This window comes from Branchiostoma floridae, chromosome 16 (genome assembly GCF_000003815.2).
Source record: "Branchiostoma floridae strain S238N-H82 chromosome 16, Bfl_VNyyK, whole genome shotgun sequence".
Lineage (NCBI taxonomy): Eukaryota > Metazoa > Chordata > Leptocardii > Amphioxiformes > Branchiostomatidae > Branchiostoma > Branchiostoma floridae.
In genome coordinates this window covers 9,467,642-9,488,298 of record NC_049994.1, presented here as the reverse complement: position 1 = coordinate 9,488,298, position 20,657 = coordinate 9,467,642, and the positions used below count along the sequence as shown (strand labels likewise).

The 20,657-nt window shown below is 41.1% G+C and overlaps 1 protein-coding gene across 1 annotated transcript in view; it reads right to left on the bottom strand.

The window, feature by feature from the left end:
- Positions 1-20,657, bottom strand: part of LOC118403561 (MAM and LDL-receptor class A domain-containing protein 1-like) — a 117,526-nt gene that overhangs the window by 11,983 nt on the left and 84,886 nt on the right. Inside the window, exons 148-179 of the mRNA XM_035802297.1 lie at positions 20,302-20,427; positions 19,735-19,893; positions 18,877-19,010; positions 18,200-18,364; positions 17,674-17,764; positions 17,249-17,395; positions 16,790-16,939; positions 16,124-16,377; positions 15,419-15,629; positions 14,861-15,007; positions 14,377-14,474; positions 13,870-14,031; positions 13,333-13,471; positions 12,953-13,087; positions 12,432-12,575; positions 11,877-12,035; positions 11,381-11,493; positions 11,027-11,231; positions 9,844-9,990; positions 9,246-9,349; positions 8,528-8,692; positions 8,044-8,134; positions 7,637-7,807; positions 7,075-7,260; positions 6,452-6,602; positions 5,886-5,988; positions 5,385-5,469; positions 4,750-4,887; positions 4,132-4,287; positions 3,468-3,565; positions 2,965-3,135; positions 314-401 (exon numbers count right to left, since the gene is read on the bottom strand). Coding sequence (XP_035658190.1) covers positions 314-401; positions 2,965-3,135; positions 3,468-3,565; positions 4,132-4,287; positions 4,750-4,887; positions 5,385-5,469; positions 5,886-5,988; positions 6,452-6,602; positions 7,075-7,260; positions 7,637-7,807; positions 8,044-8,134; positions 8,528-8,692; positions 9,246-9,349; positions 9,844-9,990; positions 11,027-11,231; positions 11,381-11,493; positions 11,877-12,035; positions 12,432-12,575; positions 12,953-13,087; positions 13,333-13,471; positions 13,870-14,031; positions 14,377-14,474; positions 14,861-15,007; positions 15,419-15,629; positions 16,124-16,377; positions 16,790-16,939; positions 17,249-17,395; positions 17,674-17,764; positions 18,200-18,364; positions 18,877-19,010; positions 19,735-19,893; positions 20,302-20,427 — 4,593 coding nt within the window. The remainder of the gene's footprint in view (positions 1-313; positions 402-2,964; positions 3,136-3,467; positions 3,566-4,131; positions 4,288-4,749; positions 4,888-5,384; positions 5,470-5,885; positions 5,989-6,451; positions 6,603-7,074; positions 7,261-7,636; positions 7,808-8,043; positions 8,135-8,527; positions 8,693-9,245; positions 9,350-9,843; positions 9,991-11,026; positions 11,232-11,380; positions 11,494-11,876; positions 12,036-12,431; positions 12,576-12,952; positions 13,088-13,332; positions 13,472-13,869; positions 14,032-14,376; positions 14,475-14,860; positions 15,008-15,418; positions 15,630-16,123; positions 16,378-16,789; positions 16,940-17,248; positions 17,396-17,673; positions 17,765-18,199; positions 18,365-18,876; positions 19,011-19,734; positions 19,894-20,301; positions 20,428-20,657) is intronic.

Here is a 20,657-nt window from a genome sequence, read left to right as displayed (position 1 = left end):
AATGTATAAGCTTGACTGTACATCATGCTGAAAGGGAGTCATCCCTATATCTTGTCTGAATTCTTGTCTGAATAAGATTCTATAAAAATGAAGAACATAAAGCAAAGCCTACTGTTTCTAATGACATATGACAGGTTAATTTTCTACATAACAATTTGGCACACTAATGTTCTATATCAAGATACACACAGACTAATTTTGTACAAGTAAGACTACATGTTCTGATGATGCCATCCCACTATTTCATCATGTCCTATCACGTACACTTCAAATACATGTGCTATATAAAGAGAACTACTGAGGATCTGCTTACCTCCTTTCACACATTCCATCGTCATGGAGATGTCATCAATAGAGATGTCACCCTGTGGGCCTGTCCCACGCACTCCCTCAATCACCACCTGTGGAGGATTAGAACACAAACAATGATAAACTATAGTAATAAAACAACAAATTATTTCAAAGAGATCCTTAATCCCCACCTCTGTGAAAATTCAAGCGTCCGAAACTGCCCGGACGGCGTCTACAAGCGTCCAATGGTGTCCGAGCGCGTTTCAGACGTTCTGGACGCGTTCATTGCCGTCCGAAACGGCCGCGGACACATCATGAGCGTCCGTGCCGTTCTGTCAGTTTTTATGGTGAACGCCCGAACGGCTGAAAGACCTTCCATTGCCGTCGGAGACGGCCACTGGTGGGGCTATAAAATACTTAGTCACCCGACGCCGGCAGACGGCTGCGTCTTTTCTTATGATCCCCATGGGAAACATGACGTTTTAACTTCTGCACATGCGCCAATTTCAGCGGGTGAATTCGAATTTCAGACCGTTGAACACTCCGGCGGTTGCAGGACTTATGTTCAGAAGGTGACTATTTCTGTGGATTTTATGTCCGTTTGTTAAATTTTGCACACTTTTGGACCAAGGACTTCACGTCTAGACGTAGCAGCTGATGTTTGTACGACAGTGTGCTGAGGTTGGGTTTACGGCGATGACTGTATCCGTTATTTATACTAAAAAGAATGTACAAAAATTATTTGTCGTGCGCCGACAAGGGGGAAAAATTATACTACTTACTCGAAGCAGCAAACCTTGGACAGCAGAAATCACAGATGTGACAGACGTCAAAAGAAGCAGCGGTTCTTCCGTTAGCTGATTGTCGATACTTTGCAGGCGCCGGTAAGTGAATACTTCGCATTTTATTCTAATTTTTTGTACAATCATCTGTTGCAAAGTTTACCGACGACTTGCTGTTACGGGTGCCCTCCCCACATACGCGAAGAAATGATAAAATGTAGGATCTTGTTTTGATGCCACAAAATAAAAAGAATTATGAACACGTTGTAGAATACTTATAAAAAATATCTGTTGTTTCTATTAAGAATGATAATGCTGTTAAAATGTAGATTTAGACAACAGATAATGAGATAGCACCTACCGATTTTGCCGGTGCCAATCAAAATCTCAGTCGGCTCTTCCAACTACTTGGGGTTAGCAACTTATGAAACGGAAGACTTTATTTCGCTACCTCGAAATAAAAAAAATGACTTATGATCTTTGTAGAAAATTTAACGTTATTTCACATTTATATATCCAGTCTTTAGCAAATACTGGTGCAATTAAAATTTACGATAGAAAATTTCAAACGTCCTGTATTTACCCTTGATGTTATGTGGGCTCGTCCATTCTGATGTAACGTGTCGGCACGGCGGCACAAAAAGCCGCGGACACGATTGAAGGCCGGATTGAATTTCGTACATGTAGCAAAGTTGATTAAACGCCGCGGAGTACGTGTAAACAATTTACGAAGAAATTTGTTCAAGTTGTGTTTGATTTTAGCTAAACCTGACGGCCCGGTGGTGGGTGGTCTTCTACAATTCACTGCCTGGCTGAATATTTGTTTGTTTGGTATGTGGCAACGCTTGTCCCAACAGGCCATAAAATTATAGCCGTGACCGGACGGCGTCAGAAACGGCGTCCGGGCAGCCGTCTACGCACGTTCCAAATTAAATGCACCGGCCCGTTATGAGTTTCTACCGTACTGCCTGACTAACTAAAACTGTGCCTTGAAGAAAAAATATTTTGCTAGGAGTTTGGCCCAGATATTAACCTTTAATAATATAGCGATGACAGCCTCTTGGCCTTTCATTCCATTTTCTGTCGAATTTTACGATCTGTACCCCCCGTGGGAAGGCGTGGTGGAGGCTACCGCCCGTACCAGCGGCCTGGATTACGCCGTTTATGCCCGTCGCAACCGGCGTCCGATCCGTCCCAGCAGCCTGGATTACGTCATTTACGTCCGTCGCAATCGGCGTCTGGTCCGTCCGCAGAGACGTCTGTTCCCAGCGGGGGGCCCGCCCGACGGAGCGCGGGAGCGTCCGGCTGCCCGCTTTCAGACGCCGTCTCGGACGTCCCGAACGTCCGACCGGACGCGTCTAAAGTGCCAATCTAGACGCGTCCAAGCGTTTGTTATGCCGTTCGGACCGTCTTGGACGTTTCGTCGGGCGTTCAAAAGCCCGTCCCATGCCGTCCGCCGCCGTAACCGTCCAAAGCGTCCCAATAATTTAAGACGCCTTGGACGGTTGTCGCAAACGGCGTTTCGCCGTCTGAGACGCTTGAATTTTCACAGAGGCAGGAATAAAGAGTTTAATCATTTACATGACCATCAGTAGAAAAATCAAGAACAATTTTGAATACATGTACTTATACATTACACATGTGTACACTTGAATGATAGTGTGCTAGAAGAAGATTAGGCACTAGATACATCAGTGAGAATCATGCTTGTTGGAAAATTGTACCTCACCAACATAAAGAATCAAACAACAAAATTGGAGTTGAACCAGTGTTCTTGGTTTAAAGTGCATGCATGGGTAACATTGATTTTACATGTTGCACTATAAGCCACCAAAAAAGTGTCATGCTTAATCATCGCTCTGAGGTGTACTGGGAAGAAAAAAGAAGGTACCTCAAAGTTGGTAGATCCAGTGAAGTCCACCTCCAGTCTTCTCCAGAAGTTTCCTTGCTCTCCATCCACACTGGCCATGAGAGTCATACCATTGGCCTGGAGGTAGCTGGTCCTCTTGTAGATATTCAGTGAGCCCACATCCACACCATACATGTGGTAGAACAGCCTCAACTGGGGAAAAAGTAGGAACAAAGTTATTAGCTAGTTCAATAGTGCACAATGCTTATATCTAGAATGTTATAATTTCTATTAAATACAGGAAATGGGTTGCTTCTCCAAATTACTGATTGAGGATGTTTTAGATGAGAATGTAGGAAGCAACCCAAGAAATCCTTGTTTGCTGAGTTTCTTTAAAAGTAAACTTTTCATCTCTCACCCATCCTTACAAACTACACAATTGTTCATCATATTGCCTGTTTTCACAACCTTCATTTTAAGCTTCACCTTTTCTTGACAGAAACAAGAAAATAAATCTTGCATTAGAATGAAGGGTACTTCCCCACCTTGCAACCATCATACGCCTGTCTGAAAGCAGGTGTATGGATCCGTGCCTTGTCTCCAGGCTGTCTGGGTACAGAGCTCTCGATGTAGATGTAATGACCTAATATTTAGACAAACAGACCGCTTGGTCATTACTTGCATACTTGTGCCTATCACTGAAATGAGTTTCTATCTGAGGCAGAAAGAGGGGTCCTTTGTGTGTCTGCATACCAGTTGCCCAGCCTCCTTTGGTAACCACATTTTGTTTGAAGGAACACAATGTAGTTCAGATATTCAGAATGACCTGTTGCCAAAGCAAGCAAACTTTCTATGTCTCAGTGTTTTTCATCTGTTTTGTCAACTTAGTGCCATCAGCATAGTGCAAACATTCGTTGTTACTACAAAAAATTTAATGTAAGAATGTGGTCCTGAAATAATGATATACTGTAAATGCAGAAGCTTTCGCGGTGGTTTAATGTTTGCAGTTTTTGTGGCGGCCTCTTCACTGCAAGTTTAAAACCACCGCAAACATTTTTCCATAACAGTAAGAGATTACAGTGCATGGTGTTACCGCAAAATTAAAACCACCGCAAAAATTCCATTTTCCCACTTCCGCGAAATTAATTCTCCACGAACTTAAATGCTTTTATAGTACTTTCACATGTACCATAAGAACTAGCAGCCCACCTGTAGGGTCCCTGTTGGTATGATCTGCGCTGGGACCAGTACCAGATGAAGCGGTGTTACCGGCTCTCAGGGTCCAGTCAAAGTCATCAGCTGCCTCATCCATCCAGTACCTCGGGCACTTGTCTGTCTCAAAGTCACAGCGAGCAGGATACCTCTCTAAAAACATCAAACGTTTTTGTTATCAGCTTTAGAAAAAAAGTTTTCCACTATCCAATATATTGATAATAAGGCCACTTTCACAAGTGACTATCAGTGTTTTAAAGGAAAAATCGAGCAAAATTAGTCACAGTGGTCAGATCTAGATAGAGTATATCAAACATTGCTAGCATGGGATTCGGTATGTTGAATTGCATTGAAAGATAGTATGCTTATATACTTTAAATCTATACAAGGCAATGATATCATGTACAGACACATCAGATAACATCTACCTGTTTTTATTGTTTTAAAGTAGCAACATCAAACTAAATGATTCCTTTCATTGACAAATTAAGTTGATGCCAGATGTCTGTAACTTGTCTGGCAAAAAAAGGAGTCAAAGCAATGTATCTTCCTACAGACAAAACAAAGTACTGCATTCCCTCTCCCTATAGTGTGAGGAAAAGATGCTAAACTTACCACAGTGCCCACTGAGGCTGTCCTCATCAGACCCATCTCCACAGTCGTCCACAAAGTCACAGTGCTGGGACTGGGGGATGCAGAAACCAAGCGCACACTTGAACTGGTCAGCTGTACACTGAGCACCTTGGTCTGGCTCTGCAGAGGGACAAAATGTGTCCTGACTTTATGAAGAAAGTCTTGCATCTCTAACTGCATCTTTTCAACATACACATGTATATTAAAACTTTTTGTATGGCTCATTATGTGGGATGTACATTGTACATCTGTACTAACAGAGTAGTGTCCCTTCAAAGGGCTACAACCTCTGCTCAGTTGTAGTGTGTAAACCAGGATTTTCCATTTGCTTTGCCATAAATCTTGGCATAAACATTTTGTAGTTGATAATGTTGCAAAACATCATCACAGTATACCATCTCCAACAAAATGATGGGAGGCTATAATCATTATGTTTTGGGAGGTGGTTTGTAAACGAAATGGACAGCTAGGAAAACTTAAACTGATTTTTTGTCCCAAAATCTGGTTGGAGAGTGAAAGGTCCAGAGGTAGACTGGATCATGCCTATATTTTAGCATAATGGTACATGTAGCTGGAAAGTAATCAAGATCTAACGACTGTGTGATAGACGTTCTTACCTGGTGGCATGCAGTCTCGGAACTGTACATCATCAATACTGATGTCTCCTACCCAGCTGCGCCCTCGTCTTCCCTCAATCATAATCTGGCAGCAAACAAGGACAAAATAATGCTGAGTGAGGGTTGTCCTCAGATTGCATGTTTTCAGTACAAGGTTATCATTCTAAAGGATTGACCAAAGCTGCCAAGTTTTTTCAGGGCTTCCCAGTTGTCATCTAAAAGAATTTTTCTTCTCCCGTCAATCATAATCTGGCAGCAAACAAGACAAAATAAAGCTGAACGAGAGTTGCACATCTTTTCAGTACAAGGCTATTCTAAAGGATTGACAAAAGCTGCCAGGTTTATTCAAGGTTTCCAACTTTTGAAAAAAAACTCTTGTTGCTTAGACATCTGGTAGAAAAAGATCATTACCATTTATTATCCTGACCAAAAAGTGGTGAACACATCCATGAATTATCAGCTTTATCAGGTTCATGCATCATAAAAGAGCATTTAACTGACCTCAATGTTCTGGTTGGTGCCCAGGAAGACCTGGCCCTCCTTCCAGAGATTTCCCTGCTCCCCATCCAACTCAAACAGCTCCACCTGCTGGCCTCCAAAGACTCTGCAGGGTGTGGAACAAGCATTTTATCAGTGACAGCATTTGCTGTTTGCGTATTTAGCTGTTTGGTATCTATTATACCCATCATCTAGATATGCCTAGTCAGATACATGTAATTCCTAGGTGCTACCTGTGAGCAGGTAATAAATGAGATATTAGGTTTTTGTCATTGGTCACGAAGTCATACCTTTGTCTTTTCAATAAGTACAGTCACTTTGGCTTCTTCACCATACTCAAGATGAGACTCCCCTCAACCATTACACCAATAATACAATCAACCTTGCTCTCAACAGCCACTCAAAGGACTGAGGAAAAATGGTTGATGACAGGGGGTGGTTGCTCAAGATAATAGGATCTTAACTGTGTGATATTGGATGGGACTGCTTTGATGTGGCCTATGACCGTAGGTATTAGCTATTTCAGGTGGTAAAAATGGCCAACCAGGTATGACTGTAGTTGTACTAACCTGTAGATGTGCAGTGAGCCGATGCTGGATCCATGCATGTAGTACCAGAAGGACAGCACACACTGGGCCCCCGTACGAGAGATCATGGGTGTGATGATCTGTGCTGTGTCCTGGAAACTTCCAGGTGAGCTGTCCGCAAACAGATAGTAACCTGGGAGTACAGGTAACATATGGGCTGTTAGCATAAAATCATTGCCTTATAACTGAGCTAAAAAGCTCTAATGGGATTTTCCAACTTTGTGCAGATCTGGAGGACCTGCACCCCCAAAAATACAGAATACAACACGGTGTATTCTGCATTACCCAAAGTACCAGCCAGCTCACGGGTTGGATAACACGCCGGCAGGATCCGACCAACAGTAGGGCTGTGACCAACGGTAATGCGGAATACATAATTTTGTATTTTCTTACGTCACGCTCACCTGCGGAAACACATGTTTCCATACAAAATGAGCCAAAATTCAAGTTTTGGAAATACTTTGTACTTAGATCGAGATTCTTTTCTATAGCACCAAATAGCTTCCTTACATTTAAATATCAAAGATGCCATTGATACCAAATAACTACTGTATAATGATACAATATAAACTATATTGTGTTAATGATTTTGTTGCTGCACTTACCATCTCCTGTTCCTGAGGTATGGTCCACACCAGGCCTGATGTTGTCGGAGGCTTCAGAAGGAGTCCTGTCCTTCCCCTGCCCTGTCTGCCAGCGGTAGAACGTCTCAGCTCGCGATCGTGGGCCGTCCATGTCCAGGGAGATCCAGCCACACAAGTCTCCTCCGCTGAAGTCACATTTCTCGCGCACTGGGAAACAGATCAACGCATATTCTTAATACATACACAGTGACGTCAGGTTACACTCAAAATAGCCTTGTGAAGCAGAAGTTTTCAAGATTTCAAAGATATAAAAATTGCATTGTGTAGAAATGCAAACGAATACAGCAGGCAATAGAAATACAAGTATAATTATGTAACTTTGCTACCCATTGTGCCTGTAGGCAAGGGGACAAAGGTCAAAGAAATCTTAGTAAGTGAAACATCTGTTACATTTGTATGTAATCTAAGTATGTTGACACCATTTTAATCTCCCCTCTTTATCCTGCAACTAATGAAAAATCCTTCGAAAAACTTTCATTGCCATGTATGGACTATACATAAGCACATAAAGGATTACACCTACCACAGCCATCTTCATCTGAAGAATCTCTGCAGTCTAAGTTGAAGTCACAGACTTTGTTGGCATCGATGCACTGCCCATTCCTACACTGGTACTCCAGGGTGGGTGTGCAGACTGTGGGGCCTGCAGTGGTGGGTGGGGGGGAGGTAGTGGCAGGTGGTGGGGGTAGCTGGCCTGTAGGAGTAAGAATACATCACAATTGAGTGAACTTGGTCTTTCTACTTGAATGTCTTTTTTGTTTGGATATCATTACTAAACATTCTTCTGCCAAAGCTAACTAGCCTGTTTGAACCTGACATGTCTGGATCCTTATCTTGATATTTATTGACAGAGACTCTGATAGCAACCTCCTACTGTTGCTGGCAGGAATTGGTACAAATGTAGTAATGCAGTAACATGATTCAAAATACCTGAAATGAGCTGACATCCACTAGTGAAGCTGATGTCATCAATGGCAATGTCTCCCTGGTAGCTATCTCCTACTACAGCTTCCATCACAATCTGTAAGACAGGCAACAACAGATCTCAGGTAAGAGACATTCTTGATACTGGTGTACCTTCAAAAAGTCACACTTAATGGTTCACCCTCCTGACACCAACCCCCCCCCCCCCTAATGAATGTCATTATACAGAAATGATGCGATCCTTATTAAGGCCCCAGCAATTTAATCTGTCGGTTATCAGACATCTTTGTGTAAAATTTTTGCAAAAGAACATCATGCAATATAAAAATAGAGGTGTGGGAGTTAAACTTGCCCTCTTACTCTATTTTCGTGTTGATACTACCATCTTGTATTTCCTTTTCTTTTAAATCTGTCAACCAAGAAATTGAATCGGTACTCCCCAAAGGTGGACACTGCAGCACAAGACATGCTGAAGATCTACATTTATTACCTGGTATGGAGTATCACTGGAGATGTTGACATAGAATCTGTTCCACATGTCGCCAAAGTCCCCGTGATGGTTCATGATGCGCACACCCTTCCCACTGTTGTACTGTCTCCTGTACACATTCAACTCCTCTACATGCTCGCCGTACATGTGGAAGAAGTAACGCATCTGGAAAGAAACAAATTTTGATGGTGAAAGTGATTTTGATTCAGATTATGTTACTGAAGAGCAAATCTTCCACTGGTTATGATAGAAATGGCAGATGTTATATGCAGTATTTACAAGTTCAATGTACAAGCTATAGCTATCTTTGCGATAACAGTAGAACATGAAGAACAGTAGATAATGATGTTTATCAAAATAAGTTTAGATCAGACTGAGTTTACATTTTGCCTCTCATCAATTTTGCTTTGTATTTCTATGATTTGGCTGAAGTGTACAGGTCTGTCAGACTGGTCAGTTATTCTACAGGTTGTGAATCCTTGCACATCTGTCCTTTTGTTAGTAGCAGCATCCTTTTGGTAGATCCTACAATGTTGCTATATCATTACAATGTACATCTGTGAAAATGTAAGTCCAAAAGGCAATTAAAGAGAACTGTTCCAACAATGAATTATGATAAAAAAGACAGGAGAACATTTGTCTCGTGTAATAACTAGCTATTGCCATACTGACCTCTGTTGTCTCAAACAGGTAAGTGTAGAATTAAGATGAAATGTACCTGACATATTGACTCATCTGGTGTAGCTGCAAACACAGGACTGATGAGCCAAGCCTGATCACCGTAGCTCTGTGGGCTGGATGTCTCCGCAAACAGGTAAAATCCTGGAGCAACAGGAAAATGGAACTCATCGTCTCATGGTACACACTAGCCCCAAGACAGGGCTTCTACAATGCTCAGGCCAAACAAATTAAGTGACTTTATTGAAATGCAACATTTTGGCGTCTTGTTGAATTTTGCATAACAATGTCTCAAAACCAACAAATTGAACTGGTGTGGCCCTATAACTCTCCATCACCTGTGCACCATAGAAAATGATGTGTGGACATTTCAGCATGTTTGACCCCATGATGAAGCAATGACAACTTTTGAGGAAATCAGACATGAAATTTAAAAACAAATTCTGGTGTGTGAAAAAATACCAGTGGTATTATCATTATTTCACTTGTCCAAACCAAATCTACAATACCTAATATTACTACAACCAAGCCAAAAGTCACAAGGACACCACAGACCCCAGGTGTTTGGCTAATAAGTACTACAAGTCTATTGTAAAAACGTTGTGGATGATGAGCAAACATGAAGAATGCACACTTACCAAACCTGGTGCCAGTGGTGTGGTCCCTTGAAGGACCGCTCCAGTAGGTAGAGGTGGTACCATTGTTTCTCATCCAGTCAAAATCATCTTCACTGGACTGTTGCCAACTACAAAGGTCTGCTTCAAAATTACACAGGATCCGCTGAGCTGTAAAGTGATACAAAGCGGTACCTTACAATAGAGTAAGAAGCAGCTATACAAATTTTGGAGTCATGAACCAAATGAAATAATTATGGATTAATAAACTAGAGAAGTCTAGCTGAATAACATGTGATTTTATCATACATTGAAAATGATGTATACCCAAATCTCATTGCAAACAAAACAGTCTATTCTAATGTAACACCAAGGTCATTCCTATGCAAAGCAACAATGGCAATAGCCACTTATATATATGTGTGCTCTCTAAAATGAGTTCATCTGGATCTACCCTGTTCAACCTTGACAGGTAAACCTGCACCTCTTAAGACCATGTACATTGTATCTCTCATAATTTTGAAAAACGATTTCAAATCAGATGTTATAAAACATATTTTCGCCCTTCCCACAGTAATGTAGGAGAATGTAATATCATCATATTCAATAACATTTTCTTTGCATATCTGTTCTGATATCAGAAGAAAAATTTTTGGTATCAAAAACTACCTAGTACTGTCATAGTACTACTGGATCATGTCCTTGGTGCTGAAGATTTCATTATTACAAAATCATTTCATATCTTTCCAAATTGCAGGTGATGAGTGTAACTTATATGGAGACTCTCTCTATTGTCATCACGATCATATACAATCAATTTCATGCTAGCTATCCAATGCTCATGTCATTGGTGATTAACTTTTGCTGGTAGGAAATCATGACATATCTTTCCAAATTGCAGGTGACCAGTGTAGCTAACAGTATGCAGACTTGTCTCTATAGTCATCACAATCATATACAATCAGTTTCATGCTAGCTATCCAATGCTCATGTCATTGGTGATTAACTTTTGCTGGTAGGAAATCATGACATATCTTTCCAAATTGCAGGTGACCAGTGTAGCTAACAGTACGCAGACTTGTCTCTATAGTCATCACAATCATATACAATCAATTTTGTGCTAGCCATCCAGTGCTCATGTCCTTGGTGCTGAATTTTTACTGTCAGGACATATCTTTCCAAATTGCAAGTGATTAGTGTAACTTACAGCACGCAGACTCATCACTATTGTCACCACAGTCATCAGACAAGTCACAGAGAAGTGCTTTCTCGATGCAGGCCCTGTTTGCACACTGCCACTGGCCGGCTGTACAGCTCTGCTGGGGGAGGGGGAAGTCACATCCCCTCAGAGTCACATCGTCCACAGCCACTGCTCCACTGTACCTTCCACTGTACGAATGCCTGAACATCAGCTGTAGAACAGACACAACCAAAAGTTACAACCTGAAAACCAATTAAAAGTGTGTTTGATGGAATTTATTGCATTAAGAATCAGGCTGAAGGTAGACCATATGATACAAGGAAATGAACTAGTCTAAGGGTATAATGGTTATAGACATACCTGGAAACCTTGTCTCCTGCGTCCGATAGACACTCCACCAATGGTCTGCCAGGTGTTCTTGTTGTTTTCAGAGTTGGTGGATGCAACTCTCCATAGTGAAGTGCGACCACCCTCTGAAAAATTATAAGTATACAAGATTTGTTAACCCTTTTGCATGATATTGACCACACTTGTTGTTAATGCTTCAAGGGAAACTATGGAGGCCCGATAGAAACTAGCCGACCGATGATGATGATGAGTCTAAACAGAAACTACCTCAAGATGCTTAAACTTTGACACAAGCTACAATTGTTACAATGCTTTATCATCTGTGAAAGTGGTAGACACTTTTTTTTTCTGAATACATTATCTTTGTTTATATTGTAATCACATCCTAGTAAGTCAAGCCTAACCTTAAGGATTATCACGTAAGATAAACGTAACTTAAAGATAGGGCATTTCATAGTCATCATATTCAGCGAACTAGTGACATGATAGGAGACAAATGTCTCTATACCTGTATCCATCAGCAGCTCCAAAGTCCCAGCATTTGATCCGTACATGTAGAAAGCAAACTCGACCCTGCAGGCTGCTGCAGCACCGTTGAACGTTCTGCTGCGGAGTTCTGCCACGCCACTGGAGGCTGCCGGAGTGGAGTCCACGTACATAAAGTACCCTGCAGCACAAAATACAGGCATCCAGGTATTAGACTCTTCCTAAAACAACTTCACCCCTTCACCTATACTGTTTTGTCAACATTCCTGTTCCACAGACAAAAAAGGCAACACTGAAGATGTTGCATGGCATATATTGGCAACTGAAGAAACACACATTTATATACATAACTTAACATACATACACATACACAGACAACCCAAAAACAACACTTTCCTCTAATAATCTTATTACTCTATTATTTTTATTATGCTTCTAATTTAAGTAATAAGTTCATCCTAGGCTCACATGTCACAGATTGTTTGACGTAACACAAACAACCACTATTGCAAAGTCGGTGTCTAATATGCCAACAGGCTAGCAAATATGAATAAAACAATACAGATGGTCATAGTACCAAAGCTGCTCTGCTGAGTGTGGTCTGTGCTGGGAGAGTTCGGGTCTGCCTGTGTGTCTGCTCCTGTGGACCTGGTCCAGTTCATGGCAGCACTCGGCGCATTGTTCCACCTGCAGTTGTCTCTCTCAAAGTTGCAGATCGTGTCTGCAGGTATGCAAAAATGCATGTCATTAATAAAATACTTGATAAGTCTGCATAAATGTCCTAAATGCAAGCTCTGTAACTCCAGTGTAGGGGTTGTGCAGTGTAAGACTAGCGTGCTAGGAGGGTTGAGGCACAGTTTACCCTACTATAACATGCTATTATACTAGTGACATAAGATTTTAACATTTTGGAAAATTCATAAAATCTTTCAGTCAGATATATCTATATACAAATTGAAATATATATCAACAACAATAGAGGTAAGCATGTTACCTCAATCTTTGTTAATTTACATTCCAAAAGTTCTTGGTTGGAATCTGTAGTAGGCTCCAATCTATTGCCTCACTCATCTTGGTATTGATTAGGGACAGACTTACTGCAGTCAGTCTCGTCTGAGCGGTCTCCACAGTCAGGTCTGAAGTCACACAAGGAGGTCTCAGCTACACACTGACTGGATGTTGCAAAGTCACTGCAAGGTCGCTGGCCAGCTGGGCAAGCCATCATGGTAGTCGCTAGAACACAAGGGACAACATTATTGTAGATTAATTTACTTTTGCAGGCACTTTGTTCAGCGTTAGATTAGCTTTGGATGTGTTTTAAGTTTGTGGTAAAAAAAATTCCATATTACAATGTACTACAAAACACATATGTAGCCAATGACTTGGTACATGTAGGAAACATTAAGTGACAGAAAATCACAGCCATCTGTGTAAATCAGCTTTGGTCTTTTAAACCAAAAAAGCAGACTACTCCTGACCTGGTGTTGTAGTTGGGAGAGGGGTAGTTGTTGGAGGGGCCACAGTTCCTGCATACGGCCTGCAGCCTTCTGTAAATGTGACGTCATCGATAGAGATGTCTCCTGCCACACCTAGCCCCACAACTCCCTCCAGTATCACCTGTAGATACAAAAGAAATCAGTTGTTTTTCTGTTCAATACCAAAAAACTTCTTATGGCTGGATACATTCAAGCTTAGGGTTTTGACTCAATGTAAAAAAAAGACATGTCATGTAGAGTTTGTACATGCTGAACATGTACAGTCCTATGCCCATATCTTTGCTATATTTTGTCTGACCCTTACTTTCTCCCTCATGACCTCAATAAAAAAGAGGACTGCAGGCCAATTACAGCTTCTCATGAATAAGCAAAGGTTCAAACAATCAGATGTCATGACATCTGAGTTAACTCTAAATGGCATGAATTTCTGCCTCTTTCTGATTCAGCCATCTTAATCATAAGCTTCAGCAAGTCTTCCTGAATTCAAGGAAAGGCAGTCCAAGAAAAGACAATACTAACCTGGAATGGTTCCTGACTGTTTAGTAAGACATTCCTTCGGAGCCAGGCATCACCCTGCTCCCCTGCTATGCTGTCAACACTCCTCTCAGAGCTGCCGATGGGCTTGATGTAAACATTCAGGTTGCCAATGGCAATGCCCAGCATGTGGTAGTAGAACCGGAGCTGAAGATTGGAGAAAAGATGTCAAAAGCTTTCAACAACATTACAAGAGGAAACTTACTTCACTTAGACTGGTCAACTTTACAAAATCATATTTTGTTTTCTGTCCATTTTCTCTCTCTTCAATACTCCTCCTTCAAAAATGCTTTTAGCTAGCAGAGTTATCCAGAGTTGGGTAGTTTAAAAGGCTATTTTTTTCAATTGATATGTCAAAAAAGGGTAACAGTAGCGCAAATGTAAAAACAGCTCAACGAAATTAAAAAATGTTAGAGGCGCTCCTCAATCATTGATTCTACAATATGTGCCACTAAATTTCTTGACTCAATTAACATGGATTTGATTACGTACATAACAGTCCCTGGGATTTGCATCGATGATGAAACTGGCTATTCTTGCCACATCTCCAGGCGCTCTGGGCCTAGATGTTTCCACGTACAGGTAATAGCCTGTGGGGGGAACAATGAGAAAAGATATACAGACAAAAGTTACAGTACAGCTTTGTGGTAGCAAACAATGCCTCACCAATTCTATTTGCTGCTATTTAAACCAAAAACAAACAAAACCATTGCTTTAATCCCACAAAAAAGCTGTACAAATCACTGTACAATGGGTGTAAAATAAATAACATTTGGCTTTATAACAGTGAAAACTTCAGCACCAAGGGCATGAACACAGGATAAGTAGAATGGTAATAAATGGTTTATACTGATACTCCAATATCCCTTCAAAGATCACAATAGATAGTCTTAGGATAATTTTATTGAGATCATAGTCTTCTGTGTCAAATACAAGTGAAAATGTCGTTAAAAATACCAGATTTGCCTGGCCTTACCATTAGTTGTGCCTGATGTATGGTCCACTTGTGGGCCTGTATTATCAGAGCTGGTGTGGCCGCGGTGTCTGTTCCAGTCAAAGTCATCACTCAGCATCTGTGTCCAGTCACACAGGTCCCTCTCAAATGCACACATGGACACAGAACCTGGAGAACACAGTACATGGGAACAGTTAACTTTTACAAGACAATGTTTGCTAGAACTTTGTTTTGTAGGCAATACAGAAGAGAAAAAGAGATAGCTGTGTCCCTGGTTTGGGGGGGATATTCTCCATCTATAAAGTATTGTACCACAATTGCTACACATACAAATAAATGATATTGTGTGCAATTGCATCACACTCTAGTTTAGAAAGCATAACAGTCTTCATTTATCAAAACATCACTTGAATCAATTTTTCTGCATCACACACTGTAATGAATTAGGGAGGGATTTGGCTCATTTGAACTTGAGAAGTATGACAAAGCTGATTGAAAACTTGTTGGTAGGTGCTGTACATGTACTTTGTGTAGAGAAATAGTTTATAAAAATCATTGTGATGATAATTTTACACTTACGGCATTGTCCGATGGATTCGTCTGATCCATCACAGCAGTCTGGAGTGTAGTCGCAGGTGGCCAGTTTGGAGATGCAGTGGCCACTGCTGCACTGGAACTGGTCTGAGGAGCACGTCCCGGACGGGTCTGGATAACCACAGTCCTGGAACCTCAGGTCATCCAGCGCAATGTTTCCTACAGTCTCTGTACCAATACTGCCCTCAAACAGTACCTGGGAGGGAAAAACAGGGTTTGGGAGGTCAATAAAAGAAAATATAAAAACAAAAGTACACCCTACTGTAACAGTTAAAATGTGCCATCCTTTTGGACGTGTGTTCTTTGCCATGTTACATGTATAAAGGGCAGACCTTTAACATATTCAAGATTGTACCAAGATTTGAGTAGCTATACACTGGCATGTGATGTCAAAAGCAGTTCTAAACTTACACCCAGTCCAAAATAATAGGTCTTGGGGAACTGGCCAGTCTTGGCTTTCTGTCAGCTAATATGAGGCCAAAGCAATTTAAAATCAATCAAAACAAACAACAAGCGTTAAGACCAGTTTTATGCCTTGGTGCACTCAGTTTTATGGTAAGATTAAAACTTTCCTCCATGCCCTCTACTTTTTTCATGTTTACATATTTTCATGCAACATCTACCCTTAAAATGTCAGGGATCAGAGGACATAAATTGCTGTGGCTTAAAAAACAGTTAATCTTCATGTACCTGGAAGTTTGCAGTACATGGAGGGATGCTGACAACAGCATTGTTCCACACATCACCGTGGTCCCCATTAGCCGACCACAGCGGCCTCCTCTGTTCCCCAATCTTCAGGTACATGGTGAGGCCGTCGATGTTGGCACCATACATGTGGTACCAGAAGTTGAGCTTACATGTCGTGCCGGAGTGTCCGAACATGGGGCTGAGCAGTTCTGCCTTCATGGAGTAGTGGTTGTCAGCTTCTATACATGCATATTTTCCTGTAGACAAAGGCATGGGACATCTTCTGTTTAATCTAAGTCTTGATGTTTTTTGCATCACATTATAGCATAGTATTGTTCCCCAACTTGTTAAGTTTTTATATTGCTATAAAATGACTCTGTAAGAGTTTGTTTTTACTGAAAATCAAAAAAGAAGTAGTATTTGAAAATGCAGTAAGAACATTGAAAAAGATTTCTCAATCCTGATCCAGATTTCATCAATGAAGTCAGATGCAAAAAAAACACTGGTATGCAACTATAACTTCTTGAACAATCAAACAAAAGTTAGTGAAAATGTGAACTCTTAGGCATGTAATGATAATGGTGATTCATAGGGGATTAGTTTTACTTTTCAGTGCTGAATTATCATCAATAAAGAAGGAATCTGGTACAACATATTGCTCCCTTCTACCTGCAGGTGTACTGTACGTGTGGTCCACAGTAGGTCCAGTTCCTGCAGCGGTGTTCCGTCCACTGTGCACATGCCAATCAAAGTCATCGCTAGTCGGGTTGGTCCAGTAGCACATGTTGTCATCCTGGATCTCAAAGTTGCACACAGATGCTGTAACAGAGTATGGGGCAAACGTCAATAAAGTGACTTCTGAGACAATGTTTTCTGGAAATGGCTATAGACGATCATCAAACGTACATGCTAATGGGAAAGATTTCAATGCACAGGACGGGATGCTAAGCCATGCTTCAATGTTTATCAAACTTGCTAAAAAGAGAATTCACCCTAAAGTGTACATGGTATCTGTCATTCTTACCAGTCATGACATGCCTGCAGAGTATTAGCTGATTGGATCAATTTTCTTTTAAGCTTCAAAAGTTTACTCCAACTACAACATATGAAGCAAAGTTGTTAACTTACGACAAGTCAACTCGTCACTAGCATCAGAACAGTCATAGTTGAAGTCACAGAACTTGCTGTAGGACAGGCACTGGCCGTTTGAACATGGAAGCTGGCCGATTGGACAGGTAGCCGCTGTGGGGGTGGGCGGTGGTGCCAAACTGGCCGCTGTAGGGATTGACAGGATTGAATTAACAAGAATATTTAGAATGAAATATTACCTGCATTTGATAATGTGATGAAAGTTTAACCTTCCTTGAACAATTCCTTTCCATCAATTAAAGCCACATGACATTTCCGAGTGGGTCAGTTTTTCTGCAGGAATTCTAAGTGTTGGCTGATTGGACATCAGGTGTACAATAGTTGTCATCAGGATTCTATTTTAAGATATAGTGTCAGACTCTTTTCCTGTTGTTTTCCTGCCCCATTTTGTTAAACAAACTTACTTGAGTCAACCCTGCAGCCGGGTGTGAAGGAAACGTCGTCCACTGCGATGTCACTAGCTGCTCCGTTTCCTCGCACAGCTTCTATTACAACCTACATCAGACAAGACATATCAACATTTAGCACTCCCAAGAGAAAAATATTCTTTTGGTTTGTCTGTCAGTGTTCAGTTTTCATATGATCTTATAGAGGGAACAATACAGTTTCTGTTGAATGTACAGCCAATCAGTAACAAGCCAAAACATGATGTTCAAAGTTATTTTGGAATGTATAACCCTTACTTCTTGTGGTCAAACCTGTACTTCTGAACAAGGACCACCTGGCCAATGTACTATTTTTCAGTGGTCCCAAAGATAATTTTCCCCATCTCAAGCATCAAGAATCCTGTCTATAATGGGCTTCTGTTCACATAGAACAGATTTTTTATTTGCCCCTTGAGTGGCCCTCAGGAATTTGACTGTGTATTGATTTTCCATGACATGGACAACTTCTTCTAAGTCTCACAAGTTATAAGAATTGACCAGGTACCTGGAAGTTGGCATCACTGGAAATCTCTACATAAGCCAGCCACCATTCATCCCCTTGCTCCCCAGTCTTGGACCACAGGTTGGTCAGTGGGCCATTGATCTGGGTTCTCATGTACACATTCAACGTGTCGATGTTTCGTCCGTACATGTGGTACCAGAAACGCAACTGTTGGCAAAATAACATTGCATGCTATAAAGGCAACATTCTTGAGTAGAGATAAAATGTTTCACTCCCCATTGTTCTCAAAATGCTTGTCCTGACAACAAACATGTCAATACAGATTCTTTCAATACAAAATATATAGAAATGTAAAATTTGTATGAAATTGTAAGCTAAAAAAGGCAAAATCTGTGGCAAATACAGTTTCACTCCAAATTTTTTAAAGTCGGTGCGGATTCTTATGATAGAAAATACACACACACACACACATAACAATTGTAAAAAAGGTTCATCAGGTTGGTTTGGTAAATTATTTTCAGGCTCTTTCAGTACAAGAATAGATAAAACTAGAAAAAAAAGGAATTACTCAAGCAACTAGATATGATTTGGGAAGTTTTCCAGTTGCTTGAGTAACTGCTTTTTGCCGTATCTTATTGCCTGGATGTCTAACCTTCATCGATGTATCTTAGAGCCCTATAGTTTTACACTGTGGTACACAGGATAGGACTGATGATTACCTGACAGCCAGGTGGGATGGTTGCACTGTCTTGAGCAGTGGGGAGATCTGTTGTGGGCAGGATGACAGGACTGCTGATTCTGGCCACATCTCCAGGCTGTCTGGGACTGGAGGCCTCGATGAAGATGTAATAGCCTATCAGAAATGATGTGTAATAAAAAACAGTAAGTTTTATTGCAAGTTCTTACCCGAGGGCTAATTGCAAGTGACAAAAATGACATACAAATAATGGTAAACAGTATAGTGAGCGACTACTCTAGTCTAATTTAAAACTAGTTAAAGATGTAACTTATTGGGTTCGACTTCTTTTTCTGAGACAGTGGAAGACAAACCCAATAAATATTTAATAAAAATCAGACAAAGAGATAAAGATAAAGAGACAGCGTGCATCTCAAAAGCTTCCCAAGCTACAAACTATATATATATATATAGTTGTGTGTAGGTAAATCAAAGTTTAACCAAAGACAAAGCCAAATACAAGAGGCACTAGCAAAACATAAAGAAGGTAGACTAGGCAGGCTTCAGATGTGGGGTGACCAAGACCGTGAGGCTCTAAAGAATTACACTCTTGACTGAAAGGCCCCAAGGCCAATAAGTAGATGAAGATGCAGCATGTTTAAGAACAGAACTCAGATTATGAGAATTCCTGTGGCGCAATTGCCAGCACGTTGGGTTTAGGCCCAAAAAGTCCAGAGTTCAAAACCTGTTGTGTCACTGATTGTGTGCTCTTGGGAAAGGCACTTTACATGACTTTCCTCACTTCACTCAAGTGAAAATGAATACTATTCACCCAGACTCCAGGACGAATAGTGACATATCATTAATGGTGATCCTAATAAAAAACAAACCAGAACCCCACCTGAGGTGTCCCCCTTAGTGTGGTCGACAGCAGGGCCTGTGTTGAAGGAAGAGGTGCTGCCGCTCCTGCGGCTCCAGTCAAAGTCATCGTCCAGTTCCTGAGTCCAGGAGCAGATGTCAGCCTCCATGTCACATCTCTCATAGGGGTATGCAGACGAGTCTGCAACATGAGCACGCAAGGTTATGGGCTTTCCTTGTTTTCTTTATCCACATCAACAGCTCAAACTGTGTTTGTAAACTGTTGGAAAGGTCATTCAAACAAGATTACCTGTATCTATGTGAGGTGAATGATAGGATAAGCCTTTTAAAGATTCCAAACAAAAAAATTCCAAGAGCCTCTGGATAAATTGCAAGAGAAGGGTTGGTACGTCACTAATTGCCAAAGTGGGACTTGAACATTGCACACTCAGTCTGATAATTGCTGTTATTTCAAATAGGGAGAAGGCAGGCTTTTAAATCATGCCTAGCCAAAATCAGCCATCAAAGGGGTCATGATGGTGACTTCTCACTGTCTCTTTCACTCTCTCTTCCTTGCTCCCTATCAATGCTTCCTATTATTCACACTCACCGCAAACCCAGTCAGCCTCATCGCTGCCATCCCTGCAGTCCTGTGCGTAGTCACAGATCTTGGTCCAGTTGACACAGTCTCCAGACTGGACACAGAAGAACTCTTGCATCTGACATGGTCGCAGTTCTGCAGAACATGACAAGGAAACCACATCACATTAGAAACAACAGTACTGTATGTAATAGGGCCAAACTAATAGATCTAGACGGGCTAGACAGATAGGAAAACTGATGTAAAAATGCTGAGCGAATGGATAAAAATCTTCTTAATCTTCATCATTTATGGTCCAGGTAATTTTCATAACATGTTCTGATTGTAAAATCTACAGGAAATCTTCTGCTAAGCATGGCTCAATT